The sequence below is a fragment of the Cucumis sativus genome, chromosome 2 (assembly GCF_000004075.3).
Source record: "Cucumis sativus cultivar 9930 chromosome 2, Cucumber_9930_V3, whole genome shotgun sequence".
Classification (NCBI taxonomy): Eukaryota; Viridiplantae; Streptophyta; class Magnoliopsida; order Cucurbitales; family Cucurbitaceae; genus Cucumis; species Cucumis sativus.
The window spans coordinates 24313396-24331338 of record NC_026656.2 but is presented as its reverse complement, the minus strand read 5'-3'; the positions used below and the strand labels follow the sequence as shown (position 1 = coordinate 24331338).

The 17943-nt window shown below is 30.1% G+C and overlaps 2 protein-coding genes across 2 annotated transcripts; one reads left to right on the top strand and one right to left on the bottom strand.

The window, feature by feature from the left end:
* Positions 1-2285: 2285 nt before the first annotated feature.
* Positions 2286-4648, bottom strand: LOC116402144 (proline-rich receptor-like protein kinase PERK14). Its single transcript, XM_031881212.1, has 3 exons — positions 4264-4648; positions 4021-4049; positions 2286-2602 (listed from the first exon to the last, which is right to left on the bottom strand). The coding sequence occupies exons 1-3, from the start codon at positions 4646-4648 to the stop codon at positions 2564-2566; spliced, it is 453 nt and encodes a 150-aa protein (XP_031737072.1). The 3' UTR covers positions 2286-2563.
* Positions 4649-6689: 2041 nt separating this feature from the next.
* On the top strand, positions 6690-17341 carry LOC101205759 (probable disease resistance protein At5g63020). The gene is made up of 5 exons (XM_011651760.2): positions 6690-6775; positions 11626-14436; positions 15204-16130; positions 16547-16614; positions 16993-17341. The coding sequence occupies exons 2-4, from the start codon at positions 11668-11670 to the stop codon at positions 16595-16597; spliced, it is 3747 nt and encodes a 1248-aa protein (XP_011650062.1). The 5' UTR covers positions 6690-6775; positions 11626-11667; the 3' UTR covers positions 16598-16614; positions 16993-17341.
* The last annotated feature ends 602 nt before the right edge of the window (positions 17342-17943 follow it).

Here is a 17943-nt window from a genome sequence, read left to right as displayed (position 1 = left end):
AAATTCTCAATTAAGAAATTCAATTGAAATTTTATAGATAGGTTATTATATAAAAGTATGTATTTTGATATATTGATTTCGGCTAAGGTAAGAGTAAAAAATGAAAAGCAAACTCATTTATTTGTAAATTGAAAATAATTTTTTAAAGTTAAATTGTAAATTTGATTCGAAGTGAAAAACAAACTATAAATTAACTTCACAACTTAAGATAACACTTTGGTTAATAAAATGAACAATTAAAGTAACAAATAGTAAAAGCAATATTCAGAACACTAGGAATTGGTAACCAAGGTTCGATGACATAGCATCTGCATCTGGAGGTCCTTGACCCATAGTAAGAAATCATATATTGCCACGTGAAATAATTCATTATTACAAAATAATGGCCTACAGTGTATTAGCATCATCACAAACACTCAACATGCTATAGATAGTGATATACTTATAACTAATACATAAGTGTGAAGAAAGATCACTATAATATAATTGCCAAATTTGTAACATTATATTGAGAGAAAACCTCCCCTGAATTTGAAGTCACCGGGCAAGAATACTTCCAAGCTCCCACTTGATCATCTATGACTACTCTCAACAAAAACCTCTTCAACCATAGTTGTAGAGTATTGATATCATGGGAGATACACTCACTGTAATCTCCAACTTCACAAACGTCTCTATGACACGACCTTCAGTTTCTCGAAATCGCGCTAATTAACTTTCTCCACACAAGCGAAAGCCCAACCTGAACAGAATGAATGACCAAAACCAACAACCCGAAAGATAGGACCAATACAAATCGAAGAGCCAAGATAATAGAAGAATCAAAACAATCCAATCCAACAAAAATAAATCAAGAAGGTAGGACCAACACACACCTGATAAACTCCCCCTTGGAAGCAACTTCCTTTATATGTCAAAGCAACACTACAAGAAATCGGAGAATTTTCGATGCCGACATGGACGTCGAGAATTAGTACATCGAAGATGTCCTACGACATCATTTTCGTTCACACTAGAACAATTATTACTCTTGCTCTTGGTATCCAATTTAGTGTTACCATCATTATTGGTCAATCTTGTCGACATATGGATAAAAAGGGTCTTTAATTAGCATGAAAATGATAATGCGCAAACAATACAAGAGTTGTGTCTGTTTTGCCATTCAAAGTTTACGTTTGCAACAACATATATATCAAGTTAACCATCCAGGAATAAGAAGAAAACCATCATAAAATTGAAACAAATGGATTTTTTTGGAAAAATAAAAAAGAGGCGTTTGAAAAGAATTAAACAGCAAAAAAAATTATGATAATAGGATGTTTCACTACCTATTCTAAATTGCAAAAGTAGAAAAATTTAAAGTCGATAATCCTCTAATAGCCCTTGATAACCCTATGATAGCCCTTTGATAACCCTATGATAGCCCTTTGATAACCCTATGATAGCCCTTTGATAACCCTCCAATATATAGACATAACAATATATTTTACATTTTGTTACTGAGTGATAAGTTATACTGCAAACTACCTAACCATGTATAGACATAACAATATATTTTACAAAAAGCTACAACAACTTGTTTCAACTATATTACATACCTAAAATTGATTCGACGGGAACACGTGATGAGAACCTTTTCTTTATTTCAAAAAACAGCATGATCAGAACCAACTTCAATCTCTTTTGTCACTTTTTTGTCTTTCCAGCCCATGAGTGTCCGCTTAGGTCTCTCCGGAGCATCATCGTCCTTCTTAACTGATTCCGTCGGCAAAGACTCACTATGCTTGCTCTTCTTTGCCATTTGAGAATATCACCTTCAGAAATACTACACTTAAATTAAGAAACATAGATTAAAGGAATCTGTAAAGGATGAAGAGAGGAGTGAAGCAACCTAACTTCAAAGACACGTTCTAAACAGGATTGTTACTTCACACATACAGAAAACACTCAAAGACTCAATAGAAATAAATCTTTATATGGGATACCAAAATCATTAAAATACGCAATAAAAAAAATTAAATCTTAAAACTTTACAAAGAAAACATATAGATCATTCACAAGTCCTTAAACCAAAGTAATACCATTCTATAAGTGTACAACTCACTCGTTTTCTCTTTAATCTTAACTCTTGGTGTCATGTAAACCACTACTGAAACTTTACCCATGATGATGATTACCAAAATCATAACTTTTAAATATAATAACTATGCGTATACACGTATGCATGAGGTCTCATGATTTTAATCAGTAGAAGTCCTGAAACATAATCGTATGACACAAGAGAATAACAAATATCAAAGGCGTTTCAAGTTTAAAACAATTACAAATAACATTTTATATACTTCACATCTGGAAGCTCGAACACAAAATTCAACATACTCACTAACAACACATCACAAACACACATAACCCTAGACAAATTACAGCAAACAAATCCCAACAACCCGGCACTTAAGGCAAATTGGTAGTTAAGTTACTTTATTGACTAGTTTGACACAACTTAAGGCAAAGTACAAAGTTTAAGATCTCACATTTCATTTTTCATTCTTTTTTTCTCAAAGCTTCAGCCCATAGCCATGACATCTCCTTTGGCCTTGATTTCCTAATTCGAACGAACAAAAATCAATCAAAAATCAACCAAATGCTTCATTGAGGCATTTCATCAAACACATTGTAAGCTACCAAAATGTTTCATCACCAACCTACACAAATTCTTGAAAACAAAGAAAATAATTTTAAAGATTGCAAAGAAATCGGCACTAGCCATGACATCTCTTTTGGAAATGAGGATAAGATCTTACCGGCGAAACAATCCAATGAAATTGGGATAAACTGAAATCAAGAAACAATCCAATGGAGACAACGAAGAACTTCATAGAGAGAGAGAGAGAGAAAGAGATAAGGAAGAGAAGCTTATCGGCGGAGCGGAGGGGAGGGGTGATCGATACAAGTCTATATGTACTCTTATTGATGAAAAACTTGAAGTACTCTCAATAATCAAAATTAAAAAGAAAAAAAGAAAGGGAAAATTTGTAGTCTCTATCTAAGCATGAACTTGCATATCTAACATCTAATCTAAACACTCCAATCTCTCTATTTCTTCACTCAAAAAAAAATTCTAAGTGTCCATATAAAGCTAGAGACCGTGTAAAGATTTACAGATAGACCACACAGTATTTAATTTTTTTCATTAAGAAATCATTATATCGAACAAATTACAGAAGGATTAGAGCAATATTTCTAAGTGTCTATACATAGTTGGAAAAAAAGAACACTTTCTATACACAAATTTATGCAAGCAAAGTTTTGAAACTACTTCAAAATTAGTTTGGCTCAATGCAACTTTGAATGTTCTATTTTAACGTTTGAAAGATAACGATATTTATACTTTTTATACATCAATCAAGTTTAAGCTATATTACTATCTTTGTTTTTTTCTCTTAATCTTAAGTTATTTGTTTTGGGTCGTTCAACAAATATGTGTACGTATTAAACTTCATCAACTATAATCGACGTCTTAATTATTGAACTATATATATACTAGCAAATTTCCATGTAATTAACAAAATCAATTTATTCAAATTTCCACATAACAAATATATACTTGCTAATCTCTACATAACAAATACCAAACTTGTTCAACAGAACACAAAGGATTTAATAGAACAAATTAAGATTTTAAAGCAGAATTTAAATCCAACTTAAATAAATTAGAAGAGATAGATAGAGGCGGACCTATGAAATAGAGATCTTCAAAGGATTTTAAAATTTACTTTTACTCCTTTGATATCAATTAATTGACTAAACGTGTAACACAAAAAAAAACTTGTAACACAAAAATTAGAGATTCAAATTCATTGAGCTATATTACCATCCAACCAAAAGAAACTTATAGTAAAATCAATCCAAATATATTTTTTTGGCTTCTAAATCTTGTTGGAATGTAAGCAACACTAAAAGAAACAACGAAATATGTACACCATTCAACAAACAACCAAATCTGTATTTTTCTTGAGTTACCGGAAGACGGCAGGGGAGACCAAGGCGGAGGGGACACTGGCTGGCCGCGTCTCACTCGCTTCTCCTTTCTTCTCGTCACTTCGTTTCTCTGTTCGCTCTCTTCTCTTCCAGATCTGTATTTGGAGAAGTGAAACGCCGACGCACCAAAACAAGTGTCAGCGTTCCCGGGCAATCCGACGGCGTTTCAAAGGATGCAAAACCGGGAGATATAACCCTAATTTTAAAATGCACACGAACTCCCGACGATGTAGGACGCGCGTCGGCGTTTCTTCATATGAGGAATGGAGGCGACGGTTTGCGGCGGGGCTGCGAACGGGAAGGAGAAGAGGAATGGAGGTCGGTCGGTGGTGGTTTTGCTTCGCGAACGGAGAGAAGGGGAAGGATGGGGCGGCTGGGCTGCGGCGGAAAGAAAGACGGAAGGGAACGGCGGAAGGAAAAGAGAAAAGAGAAGGAAAGGAGAAGGAGACGGTGGAGTCGTCGCGGCGTACGGGAGGAAGGAGAAGAGGCGCGGCGGTTGCGGCTGGGGAGAAGGGGAAGGACGCACGGGGAGGAAGAAGGAAATAGGGAAAAGAAAGAAAAAGGAAAAAGAAAAGAAAAGGAAAAAAGAAAATTTTTTTAACCCTAACATTATATGACAGTTAATAGCTGTCACGAAAAGTGTTTTCCGAAAAATTCCGTCTTTTCCCGCCAAAAACGCGAAATTTTATATTTCGTGACAGTTTTTTTTTCTTCCATTCATTTTTTGAGATATATAACTGTCATTGTAGGGTAGTTTTCTTCTAGTGTCTCTTCTTGAATCTCTGCCTTCTGCATGTCAAGTTGTTCCTTCAAACTTCTTATCTCAATTGTTTACTCTTATTATTTTTGTTGCATGGATGAGATCGATTCTAATGAGTATCTATGTTTCCTTGGCTTTGATTTTGGACTCCTGGATATCTTCTAATATCACTCCTCGTTCCTGTCCCTACCCCTCGATCTATCCTATTTTCCATCCCTACAAATTTCCCCGTGGGGAACCGGGCGGGTATTTCTCATGAGAAAATATTTCTCGCTTTTTTTTTTATTATTAATATATATATATATACACACACATGTACACACACATTTTTTTTTAAATTTCGGGCAGGGTGGGTCGGGGTTGGACAATGTATTCCCCATCCTCGACCCCGAATTGTCATTAGGGAAAATTTAATTCTTGCTCCCTCCCTCATTTCTTGTATATTCGAAGATTCTCCATCTCGTTTGGGGCAGGTCCCCAAGGGAACTTAACTCCGCAGGTTAAATGGACATCTCTACTTGTAATGCACAAGGCAAGTTGGAAATGTGTATGGAAAAGATCGAAGATTCAACACATTCACGAAACATGTGATTTGCCTTCTAGTAAAATTCTTTCAATGATATTAGAAGAAAACAACACAACATGTGTGCCTCAAATCAAAGGATGTTACATTGAAGGCAACTGAACAAAGCATATTTCACTTCAACTTTTCTACACTTATGGATATGGAAGAAAATGACAACATCATAATACAACAAATTTATTTAAAGGATAATGTGACAGATTTATTTACAAAATCATTACGTATGCAATTTGAAAAATTGGTTCACAACATTCAAATGCACAGCTAAAAGAAATGGTAGAAAGTGAATTTTTGTTGAGAATTTTATAATTTCTTACTTTTTATGTTATTATTTATTTTATTTATTTATGTATTTTAATATTATATTTTTTTTCAATTTTTCGTGTTCCCGTTGTGAACATGAAAAAGATAACAAAATATCATTTAAAACAACCAAACCAAGAGGTTAAAAGGGAAATATCATTCAAAACCATTAGTGTCAACGTTTTGGCTTAGTATCATAGTTTTAGAAGTTATGGATGTTTAAAAGAGAAAATTAACTTTAATAGTTTTGAATTTTAGGGTGTTGTTTATTTGATTTATCAACATTTTTAGGGATCTTAAATCAAAACTTATTATTTTAGTTATTCATATGTATTTAGAAAATTATTAATTATGTTGCATAAGATGATGGGTTGGTTCTTGTTTTGAATTTGCATTTATCGTAGTAACGACCCTAATTAGAAAGATCACGTACATTGTAATGAAGTGATTTTGTACGAAACTTTATTGTGAAAGTATGAGTAGGGTTCAAACTTAGGTATGCTATTAAAATCAAAGAGTAAATTGTGTGCGAGTCATTTAAAAAGAAAAACTTTCTTTATAAATACATCATTATTATCAATAAATTCTCTTAGTCAAGTTTTTCGGACATTGAGCACCTTGTCTTTGGCTATAGGTTACTAAGTTTTCTGTTAATCCCCTATCTCTATATTGTTGATTTCTATATATTAATTAAGTTAGGTTGGTCAATACTCCAATTTTTCATAAAAAGACGATTAAGTATTGATTTGTGATGAATGAGTATTGAAAAAAGTTAAAAGAATTAAAAGAAAATCAACGAAAATTTCAACAATCCACTGGAGAGAAAAATTGAAAGGGTAGGGGTTGCTAAAGAAACACTCAAAAAACAAAGAAAAAATGAAGATGGAAAAGGCATATTCTAAGCTTCATTTATGTCCAACTAATTTTCAACCCACACTATTCTTAGTTAATTAATCAAGATTATATATTATCCATTTCCCCAACGTTAATAATTATAATTAGGCATATAAATCACACATTTCCCCCATTCTCTTTAAACAAATTAACCCTTTTTGTATTTCACGTAAATCAACATCTCAGCCATCTGTCAGGTGAGTGATCTTTCTGTATTTACTTATGTCATTTTCTTTTCATACATTGATTGAATCTTCAATCCTATATGTTAATCATCTACTTCTAATTCATAAAGTATGATTAAATTAAATTTGGAGCTTGATATTTGGTTCTTTAGCTTTTTTTTTTTTTTTTTAATGATGTCATTGTTAGTGATACTTAATAACACGTTTAGGAATGGTTTTGAAAGAATTAGAATCAATTTTATAACGTGTAAAATGATTGTGATGATATGTTTTTAATAGTTCAAAGTTAATTTCATTACGCTAAATGTGCATGTGTTTCGGAAGTTGTATATATGTAAATATGATATATAGAAGCGGTAGTTAACTATTTTAAAATCACTCATAATCATCTCTTGAATTCTCTTCATAAATTGACTATTGATTGTCTTTCCTAAATAATTTAGTTTTTTCCCTAAAAAATAAACCTAAATATATTTACCGTCCATGTAACAAAAAAAAAACCCCATAAATTTTAAATTTTTGTCCTTGAAATTCGAACAATAAGTCACATCTATTTTTTCTTCTTTGTGATTTATTCATCTTCTCTTCCAGATTTCTTCACCTCCCCTTTCAGGTTTTCTTTCATCTATTTTTGTTCTTCTTTTTCTTTCTTTCTTTCTTCATCTTCTCTTTATTTCTTACAACTCCTAACATTCAAGAATATCAAAATTGTTTAAATATCACTTTGATATGATCTAAATGATCGTTTAGATTTTAAGCATTTTTTAATCTTTAAAAAGAACTACACAATCGTGTATTATTTTCAAACACAATCGCATATCATGATTGTTTAGAAAAAGAATTACACGAAGAATTTTTTTCCATTTTTAAAAAGAACTACACGATCATGTATCATTCTATACGATCGCGTATCATGATTATTTAGAAAAAGAATTATACAAAGCATTTTTTCCATCATGAAAAAAAACTACACGATCAGATACATGATCGTGTATCATTTCCGACACGATCACATATCATGATCATTTAGAAGGAGAATATTACACGAGCGTGTATGGCCGATGTTGATACTACCTACACAATCATGTATCATTTCCTACACAATTGTATATCATAATCGTTTAGAAGAAGAATTACAAGCGCGCTTGTAGCCGATTATTGCATGTTGACTAGGACATTTTTTTGTATTTTTCATTGTAAGTCTGTGGGTCTTTTCCTTTTCAAAATTGTTCTATATAGTGAAAGCATTTTGCGAGTTTGTTATATTTTTTAAAAACTCCAAAAATAAATGTTAATTTTCATAAATATAACAAACTGTCAAATATTTATGACGAGTATAACAAAATGAAATTAAAAGCTCATGGAGGTGACCATTTTTTAAAATATTCAATCTAGGTTTGCCCTCCTTTTCATTATTTTTCTTCTCTCATCTTATGTATTTTTTTTTTTCATCGTCTTTTTCTCTTCTTCTACAACTTTTTTAAAAAAATATTTTAGTTTGTCCTTCCTTTTCATCCTCTTTCTTCTACAATTTTTCTTTTCTTTTCCATCGTCATTTTCTTTTAATCTTTTTTTCAAACTGTTATTTAGTTGTTTAAGACCATGTGCCTTATTGGGATATTGGATAGTCAAATCTAAACGATTGTGTACCAAAAATAGCAAAAGCTAAACGATCGTGTACCAAAAAATTGTTTAGATTTGGGTAGCCAAATTTAAACGAACGTTGATCGTGTATGAAAAAATCTTTTAAAAAAATTGTTTAGATTTGGTTATCCAAATATAAACGATTGTGTAACAAATATAAATTATCGTGTACTAAATTTTTTTGGAAAAAGTTGTTTAGATTTTTCTATCCAAATTTAAACGATCATATCGAAACGATTCTGTACCAAAAAAAATCTTGAAAAAATTCATATGATTAAATCTAAATGATCATGTATAAAAAAATAGTCAAATCTAAATAATTGTGTACCAAAAAATCTTGAAAAAATTCATACGATTAAATCTAAACGACTATGTACAAAAAAAAATAGTCAAATCTAAACCAATTATGTACCAAAAAATCTTGAAAAGATTCATACGATTAAATCTAAACGATCATATACCAAAAAAATAGTCAAATCTAAACAATTATGTACCAAAAAATCTAAATGATAAAAACTAAACGAGCGAAGCAAATAATAGTCAAATCTAAACGATCGTTTACCAAATATATTACGCGTGTTGGGTGCCAATTAATCACACGTCATTTTTTTGTATTATTCGTTGTAGGACTGTAACTTTTTTTTATTTTCAAAATTATTTTATAGCGAGTAAATATTTTGTCATTTGTTATATTTTTGAAAAGGCCCAAAAATAAATTTAGATTTTGTTTTATAATTTTGTTTCCTATTTTCTATTGTTGGATAATATGATTTCTTTCAACTTTTGCATGAATTTTAAGTTTAAAAACACATTTCAATTCTAAAGCTAAATTTCAATATTAAAAAGAAATCTAGTTTTTTAAATTACTTTTGTACTTCTTAAATTTTGTGTTTGTGCTTATGTTTTTGCCTCTAGGTGTCCTTCCTTTATTATCTTTTTTTTTTTACCAATATTAAAAAAAAAGTTTAAGTTTTGAAATTTTAAAAATTGTTTTTGTTTGTAAAGAATTGGCTAAAAATTTAACTTTTCTATTTAGGGCAAATGAAAATCATGGAAAACATAAACACAATTTTTAAAAATAAAATGTTTTCCAATTGACTGTATTTTTCATTTTTCTTCTTCTCTTATTTTCTTCTTTTTTTTACTTTTTCAAAACTTTGACATGTTAAAAACTTTTAAAGTAGATAAGGGAGCAATTAGAATTAATTAAGATGTGGAAAACGTGTGTTTTAGGTTTAGTCTTTCGAAAACTAGACACCGATAGATGTCTATTAGTGTGAGATATTGATAAAAAAATCTTCCAAATGTCTTAATATTCGATAGATTTTAAATTTTTGCTATATTTTTAACAGTTTTATCATTTTAATAGGGACATTTTCAAATAAAATATTTATAAACTATAACAAAATTTTGGATTCTATTGATAATATAAACTTATAAACTTCTATCATTGTCAATTAATGTTACTGATAGAAGCATATCGGTGTTATTAGTGATAGAATCTGAAGTTTTGCTATTTTTGTAAATATTTTGTCAAATTTACCATCTTTTTACAATTTTCCTTTATAGTAACAAAAATATTTTGTTAGTCTATAAATGTCTATGAACAAAAGATCTCAAAATTTGCTACATTTTATAAATATTGTGATTCGGGTTTCTACATTTAAAAATGTTTCTAATTGTTTCAAGTTTAATCCATTATTCTTAATTTACAAGATTTTTTTTTTTTTGCACTTTTTCAACCATTTGTTTAGGAAAAATTGCATCCTTGATATTTTGGTTTTGAATTGAACTTTTATTTAGCATATAGAAAATATTGGTCCTCGCAAAAATAGCAAGAAAAATTAATGATAATAGAGTGCATCACTACATTTTCTAAATTTCAAAAGTAACAAATTTAAAAGTTTAACTTTGTAATTACCGTCTTATAGCCCTCCAATCGCCTTATAATTACTATTTGGTAGCCATCCGGCACAACTAATTTTTTTATATTTGCAATATACAAAAAAATAAGTGTCATGAGCTATTTTTTAAAAAAATGTTTTTGTCATTTAATGCAATTTTTCAAAAAATATTCTACTTTTACGCCTATTTTTTTTTTTAATTTTACATTTCGTTACTCATTTTTAAAATATTATATTTTTTATTTTTTAGCTATAAATTTTTATCATCCCCATTTCAAGATTTACATTTTTACCTTTTATTTGACTTAATTAATTTGAAGAAATATTTGACTTAAATAATTTGAAGAAAAACTACTTTTAAATTTGAAAATTTGAAGAATAGGTGTATTTAATTGGATAATTTGTGATAAATGTAATAAAATCCAAAAATACTTAGGCATGTTTAATAAAAAATAAAAGCTCATCAAGCCACCATTGAATTTTCATAAATTTTATATTTGTCTAATATGTAGACGATTCATCACTCTTTTTCTTCTGTCTTGCGATTTATTAATTTTCTTTGCAGTTTCTTTATCTTCTCTTTTAGGTTTTCTTTCTTTTATTTTTAAACAATTTATTCTTCTGTTTATATCTTTTATTTCATCTTCATTATTTTTGTTTGAATATTCTTCTTCATTTTCCTCGTATTCAAGAATATTAAGATCATTTAAATGATCAACACTATCGTTTACCGTAGTCAATACAATTGTTTAAATTTGAAGTCTTTTTTCAAGCGTTTAAAAATGAAATACACAATTGCGTATCATGATCTAAACGATCGTTTACCATAATCAACACAATCGTTTACCATAATCAACATGATTCACACAATCGTTGTATTTTTTGAAGTTTTTAACGATTATTTACATTGGACCACACTATCACTTACCATAATCAATATGATTATGTTCTATAATCAATACGATTGTTTCCATGGTCAACACGATTTTTCAAATTTGAAGTATTTTTCCATCGTCAAAAAATTACATGATTGTGTATTATGATCTAAACAATCATAAGTCATTTGTTTATATTGTAGTACACGATTGTTTAGAAGAATGTTACTCATACGCGCCTGATTGATTAATCACGTGTTGACTAGGATATTTTTGGTACTTCACACAATAGACTTGTGGACTTTTTATTTTTTTAAATTGTTGTATACCTGTAAATACTTTTGCAGAACCTCTATTTAATTTCTGGTATTTCAAAACATAACTAAATTATTTTGTCAATATTAAAGTTAATTAAAATAAATTTGTTGTTTGAAAGCAGATACCAAAGGGAGCATTGAGAAAAACATCTACAACCAAGAATATGGACATTTTAGTTTCAGTCATTGCAGCAACAATTAAACCTATTGGACATCAATTAGGTTACCTTGTTTGCTATAACAGAAACAAGAAGGAGCTTAGAGAACAACTTGAAAATCTTGAGACTACTAAAAAGGATGTGAATCAAAGGGTTGAAGAGGCAAAAGGCAAATCGTATACAATCTCTGAGGAAGTTTCAAAGTGGTTGGCCGATGTGGATAATGCAATAACCCATGATGAGCTATCCAACTCCAACCCATCTTGCTTTAACTTGGCTCAACGATACCAGCTAAGTAGAAAAAGGGAGAAGCAAGTGAATTATATTCTTCAACTCATGAACAAAAGAAACAGCTTTGTCGAAGTTGGATATCGTGCACCTCTTCCGGATACTGAGAATACTGTTGTTCCCGGAGATTACCAAGTTTTGGAATCAAAAACATTATTGGCTAAAGATATCAAGAATGCGCTTTCGAAACCTGAGGTCAATAAGATTGGTGTTTATGGTATGGCAGGTGTTGGAAAAACTTATTTTCTTAACGAAGTTAAGAAATTGGTGTTGAAAGGGGAAGACAGATTGTTTGATCGAGTTATTGATGTGCGTGTAGGTCGATTTAATGATGTAACAGACATACAAGAACAAATTGGTGATCAATTGAACGTAGAATTGCCAAAAAGTAAAGAGGGAAGAGCGTCTTTTCTACGGAATAATTTGGCGAAAATGGAGGGTAATATCCTCATTTTATTAGATGATTTGTGGAAGGAATATGATCTTTTAAAAGAGATTGGGATTCCATTAAGTAAAGATGGATGTAAGGTACTCATTACAAGTCGATCACAAGATATATTAACCAATAATATGAATACACAGGAGTGTTTTCAGGTGAGTTCGTTATCTGAAGAAGAGTCTTGGAAGTTTTTTATGGCAATCATTGGTGATAAGTTTGATACAATTTATAAGAAAAACATTGCAAAGAATGTTGCAAAAGAATGTGGAGGGTTACCGCTTGCACTTGATACCATTGCAAAAGCATTGAAGGGGAAAGATATGCACCATTGGGAGGATGCTTTAACCAAATTGAGAAATTCTATTGGAATGGATATTAAAGGGGTGAGTGACAAAGTTTATGCTTCACTTAGATTGAGTTATGATCATCTAGATGGAGAAGAAACAAAATTAATATTTCTTCTTTGCAGCGTATTTCCAGATGATTATAAGATTTCTATAAAAAATTTGCAAATGTATGCCATGTGTATGAGATTATTGAATAAAGTAAAAACTTGGGAGGATTCAAAAAATAGGGTCATGAAGTTGGTTAATGATCTAATATCGTCTTCTTTACTTCTCGAGGCTGAGAGCGATTCAAAAGACAAGTATGTTAAAATGCACGATGTGGTTCGTGATGTTGCGATACACATTGCATCCAAGGAAGGTAACATGTCTACATTGAACATTGGATATAATAAAGTTAATGAATGGGAAGATGAATGCAGAAGTGGTTCTCATCGTGCCATTTTTGCAAACTGTGATAACTTAAACAATCTTCCCCTAAAGATGAATTTTCCACAACTTGAGTTGTTGATATTAAGAGTTTCTTATTGGTTGGTGGAAGATAATCTTCAAATTCCATATGCATTTTTTGATGGAATGGTAAAGCTCAAGGTTTTGGACTTGACAGGAATGTGTTGCCTCAGACCATTGTGGACAACACCATCATTAAACAACCTTCAAGCATTGTGTATGTTGCGTTGCGAATTTAACGACATTGATACAATCGGAGAGCTAAAGAAACTGGAAGTTTTGAGAATCGTTAAGTGTAACATGCTAGATCATTTACCTCCAACTATGAGTCAATTGACACACCTTAAGGTACTAGAAGTTTTAAATTGCCCTAAATTGGAGGTGGTTCCTGCAAACATTTTTTCAAGTATGACAAAACTCGAAGAATTGAAATTACAAGACAGCTTTTGTAGATGGGGAGAAGAAGTATGGTACAAGGATCGATTGGTCAAGAATGTCACAGTTTCAGAATTGAATTGTCTGCCATGTCTATCTAATTTAAGTTTAGAAAGTTGGAATGTTAAGATTCTATCTGAAATAAGTTCACAAACTTGTAAGAAGTTAAAAGAATTTTGGATTTGTAGTAATGAATCAGATGATTTTATTCAACCCAAGGTTTCTAATGAATATGCAACAACCTTGATGCTTAACATTGAATCCCAAGTTGGTTCAATTGATGAAGGACTTGAAATACTATTGCAAAGAAGTGAGAGATTGATTGTAAGTGATTCAAAGGGTAATTTTATAAATGCAATGTTCAAGCCAAATGGAAATGGCTATCCCTGTTTGAAGTATCTATGGATGATTGATGAAAATGGTAATTCAGAAATGGCACATTTAATTGGAAGTGACTTTACTTCTCTAAAGTATTTGATTATTTTTGGGATGAAGAGATTGGAGAACATTGTTCCTAGGCATATTTCACTAAGCCCTTTCAAGAAGGTTAAAACTATTGCAATTCAATTTTGTGGGCAGATAAGGAATCTTTTCTCATTCTCTATTTTTAAAGACCTTTTAGATCTTCAAGAGATTGAGGTGATTAATTGTGGTAAGATGGAAGGGATTATATTCATGGAAATTGGAGATCAACTCAACATTTGCTCTTGTCCTTTAACTTCTTTACAACTTGAAAATGTGGATAAACTTACAAGTTTTTGCACCAAAGACTTAATCCAAGAAAGTTCACAAAGTATCATTCCCTTTTTTGATGGTCAGGTATGTACTATCAAAATTAAGTTGTTTTACTCTTTTTTAGTCCACTTTGTTTGTTTATATATAATTCACTTCAAACAAAATAATTTAACAAACAGAACTATGCATTTATTTACAAAACAATTTTAATTTGGTGAGATTTTGAAAAAGAAAAAATTAAAACTTTCTTATGATAATCATTTCACTTTTATTTAAAAGTTATTTGCTTTTTGTTTTTTTGAATATTTGGTTTATATTTGTACTACTTTTACCGCTTTAAAATTTATATGTTTTTGTTACCTAATTTTTTGTTTTTTATAATGCGTTTTAGAAAACAAAAGTTACATTTTTAAACTAGAAAGTTTCAAAATAGTTGTTGAAAAATTAGTCTATGTCCATTAAGACTTCAAGTCTTTCTTTAATCTTAAAGGCAAAAATCATAATTGATTTGAAAGAAACGAACATCAATTTTAAAAATAAAATTCTAAATATTAACCTTATAAAACACGTTTTAATTTTTAGTTTTTGAAAATTTAAAAATTGCAAATGTTAATCCATCTAGTTTATTTGTTTGTTGTATTGTTTATTTTGATTTCAACTTGATATTTTTTAAAGGAACTAAATTTTTTAAAACTAGAAAAGAATTTAAAAAGGTGAAAACCACCGTAAAGAAATTGAGAAGAAATAAACAGAATTTTCAAAAATAAAAATGAAATTCTTCTTAAACCACTCTGACAAATTGAGAAGAAATATATTTAGATTATTTTAAGATTTTATTTTTGAAATGGCAGGTTTCATTTCCTGAGTTGAATGATTTATCAATTGTTGGAGGTAACAATTTGGAGACGTTATGGCATAAAAACAATAACCCAACTACAGGTTCCTTTTGCAAACTCCAATCAATAAGAATTGAACAATGCACTCAATTAAGATGCATGTTTCCTTCAAACATGTTGACATCACTTGCTTCGTTACATACAATACAAATCATTTCTTGCGCGTCATTAAAAAGGATATTTGAAATTGAAAACCAAAGTTTTAATGACACAACAGTTTTGTGGTCATTGAATGAGTTGCATTTACTCAATCTACCAAATCTCAAACAAGTGTGGAGAAAAGACATCATCAAAATTTTGACATTTCCATCTCTAAAGAGAGTAAAAATCCATGGCTGTACTAAGCTAACACACGTATGGAAGGACAACAATAAAGTAACCAGAAGCTTTGATAGCTTGGAGAGGATTGAAGTAGAAAAATGCAAGAATTTGAAGTATTTACTGCCATCATCAATTGCATTCTTAAACCTGAAGGAGCTTCACATCAAGAAATGTAATGGAATGATCAATTTGTTCAGCTCTACAGTGACAAAAAAGCTAGTGAATCTCAGCTCCATTAAAGTATCTTATTGTAAAGGAATGAGATGCATGGTTGAAGTAGATCAAGCAGAAAATGATGAAATTATTACTTTCAAGAAATTGAGTACGTTGGAATTAGATTATTTACCACGATTGGATAGCTTTTACTCTGGCAAATGCATGCTTGAGTTTCCCTGTTTGGAGAGTTTGGTTATAAAAAGATGTCCTGAAATGAAGACATTTTCGTATGGAGTAATAATCGCGCCAAGATTACAAACCTTGTGGATGAACGATAAAGAATTTGGAGTATCATCACCAGCATGTGGGATAAATGAAACCATACAAAATTTTCCGAGGCGAGTGGTATGTATGTTCAATTCTAATTAACTATTTTTTTTAGTTGTTTTCTAAATATAACAAATTGAATCAAACTACTTAAAAATATAACATAATACATAATGTGAAAGTCTATAAAAATGGATTACATTTTAAAAATTAAAAGTATATTTTGATTTTTGAAATTTAAAATTCAAGTTTAATAAAACTCACAGTGAGAATTTCAAAGAAATGGCTTAGTTTCCAAAAACAGAAAAGTAAAAAACCAAATGGTTATAGAATGAAGTCGGTATTTCTATTTATCTCAAAAACAAACTTAGAACACGTAATAAATTTAAAATAATATAAGAAGATTATCTCTAAATTTTAATATGTTTACGAAGTTTAAAATTATTATGAATTTTAAACTATTCATTTATTGCTTCTTCCTTTAAATTTCTTAGCTTCACCCAAACGAAGAAGAAGATTGTTCAGATTCTGATTTAAGCAGATGATTTTCTGTCCTTTGAAGGTACAAAACCCTCAAAACTAAACATGTCCAAAACTATTTTATAATAATGTAGTTTGTTGGTTGAAATGAAAACATTCTGTATATACGATATACTGATAATTTTTTTGCTTGTATCATGAATTGTTCATTAGGAATATATGATTGGGAACATGACATGACAGATAATGTTTTGCAATGTAATTGAAAACTCCTCTATGTATACTATTTGATTGTTCTAAGGCATGTATTGTATTGAGATATATTATTCTACATCAACATGAAAAAAAGTTTTAGCTACATATTTCATATGATAATATTTTTTAAAAATGAAGTTCTTATGTCAGTTACTCACCACTCATTGAAGTTTAGTTAGGGTATTCTTTTTTCTAATTTTAACAGGTAGCTCTAAAGAGTTTTGGACGAGGTATTGGAGTTGATATTTGTCATCAGCTCCTATAGGCTGCACACATCGGGTGTACATTTCTTATAAAATCATGTGTTTGGACTAAGATGGAGTTGCTAGGCATATTTTTAATTAGAAGACAATGTAATTGAATATTATGTTGGTATGTACTTGCTTTCTCATGTTGGTTTGAATCTTTCAATTTAATTGCTGATTTGTGTATCATACATACTTTGTGATAATGACGATGGAATTAAGTTTGGACTGTCAAATAAGAATGTAAACATGTATACATTATATTTACTAATTGAAAATTTATAATGGGTACCAAATTCAAGGTTAATATTTGAAACATCTTGTTTTTTCAAATAATTGCATAATTAGTGCATTTTCAATACAGAAAAATAAAATAAAATTTTATATTTTATCAATAATATATAGACATTGATAAACTTTTATGATCTATCATTGTTTATAGATGAAATTTGATAGAACTTGATAAAAGTCTATTAGTGTATATCAGTATCTATAATTGATACTAGCGATATTCGCAATTCAGTTTGAAGCTAAAATCGCATCACACAGTAAAATGAAGCAAATATCTCATTTGAAATCGAACCGAACCACTCATTTGTGTCAAACAAAATGGAAACTGAACCACTTATGCATAAATATTATAATTGAAATCGTTTATGAGCATTGTACATAAACAAAGATTCTACAAAGTTTCAAACATAAAATAAATTAATTCCTACAAAGTTACAAACATATATAGAAGATTTAAAGTTAGAGACATACAAGTTTCAAACATTAAAGTTTTAAACTCCACCTAGCATATAAATGAAAGTCCTACAGTCATGCAAACTTCCTTAAGACAACTTTTACTTTACGTTCTTATTATTTTCGTTCCTCTTTTTTATTTTTGCCTCTACACCCACTTTGAAGTC

Coding starts and splice junctions, on each gene's coding strand:
- LOC116402144 (XM_031881212.1), bottom strand. CDS start 4,648: ATGTTAGGGTTAAAAAAATTTTCTTTTTTCCTTTTCTTTTCTTTTTCC. Junction 4,050..4,263: donor CCGACGCGCGTCCTACATCG/TCGGGAGTTCGT, acceptor GCCAGTGTCCCC/TCCGCCTTGGTCTCCCCTGC. Junction 2,603..4,020: donor GTCTCCCCTGCCGTCTTCCG/GTAACTCAAGAA, acceptor CGTTCGAATTAG/GAAATCAAGGCCAAAGGAGA.
- LOC101205759 (XM_011651760.2), top strand. CDS start 11,668: ATGGACATTTTAGTTTCAGTCATTGCAGCAACAATTAAACCTATTGGA. Junction 14,437..15,203: donor TTCCCTTTTTTGATGGTCAG/GTATGTACTATC, acceptor TTGAAATGGCAG/GTTTCATTTCCTGAGTTGAA. Junction 16,131..16,546: donor AAAATTTTCCGAGGCGAGTG/GTATGTATGTTC, acceptor TAAATTTCTTAG/CTTCACCCAAACGAAGAAGA.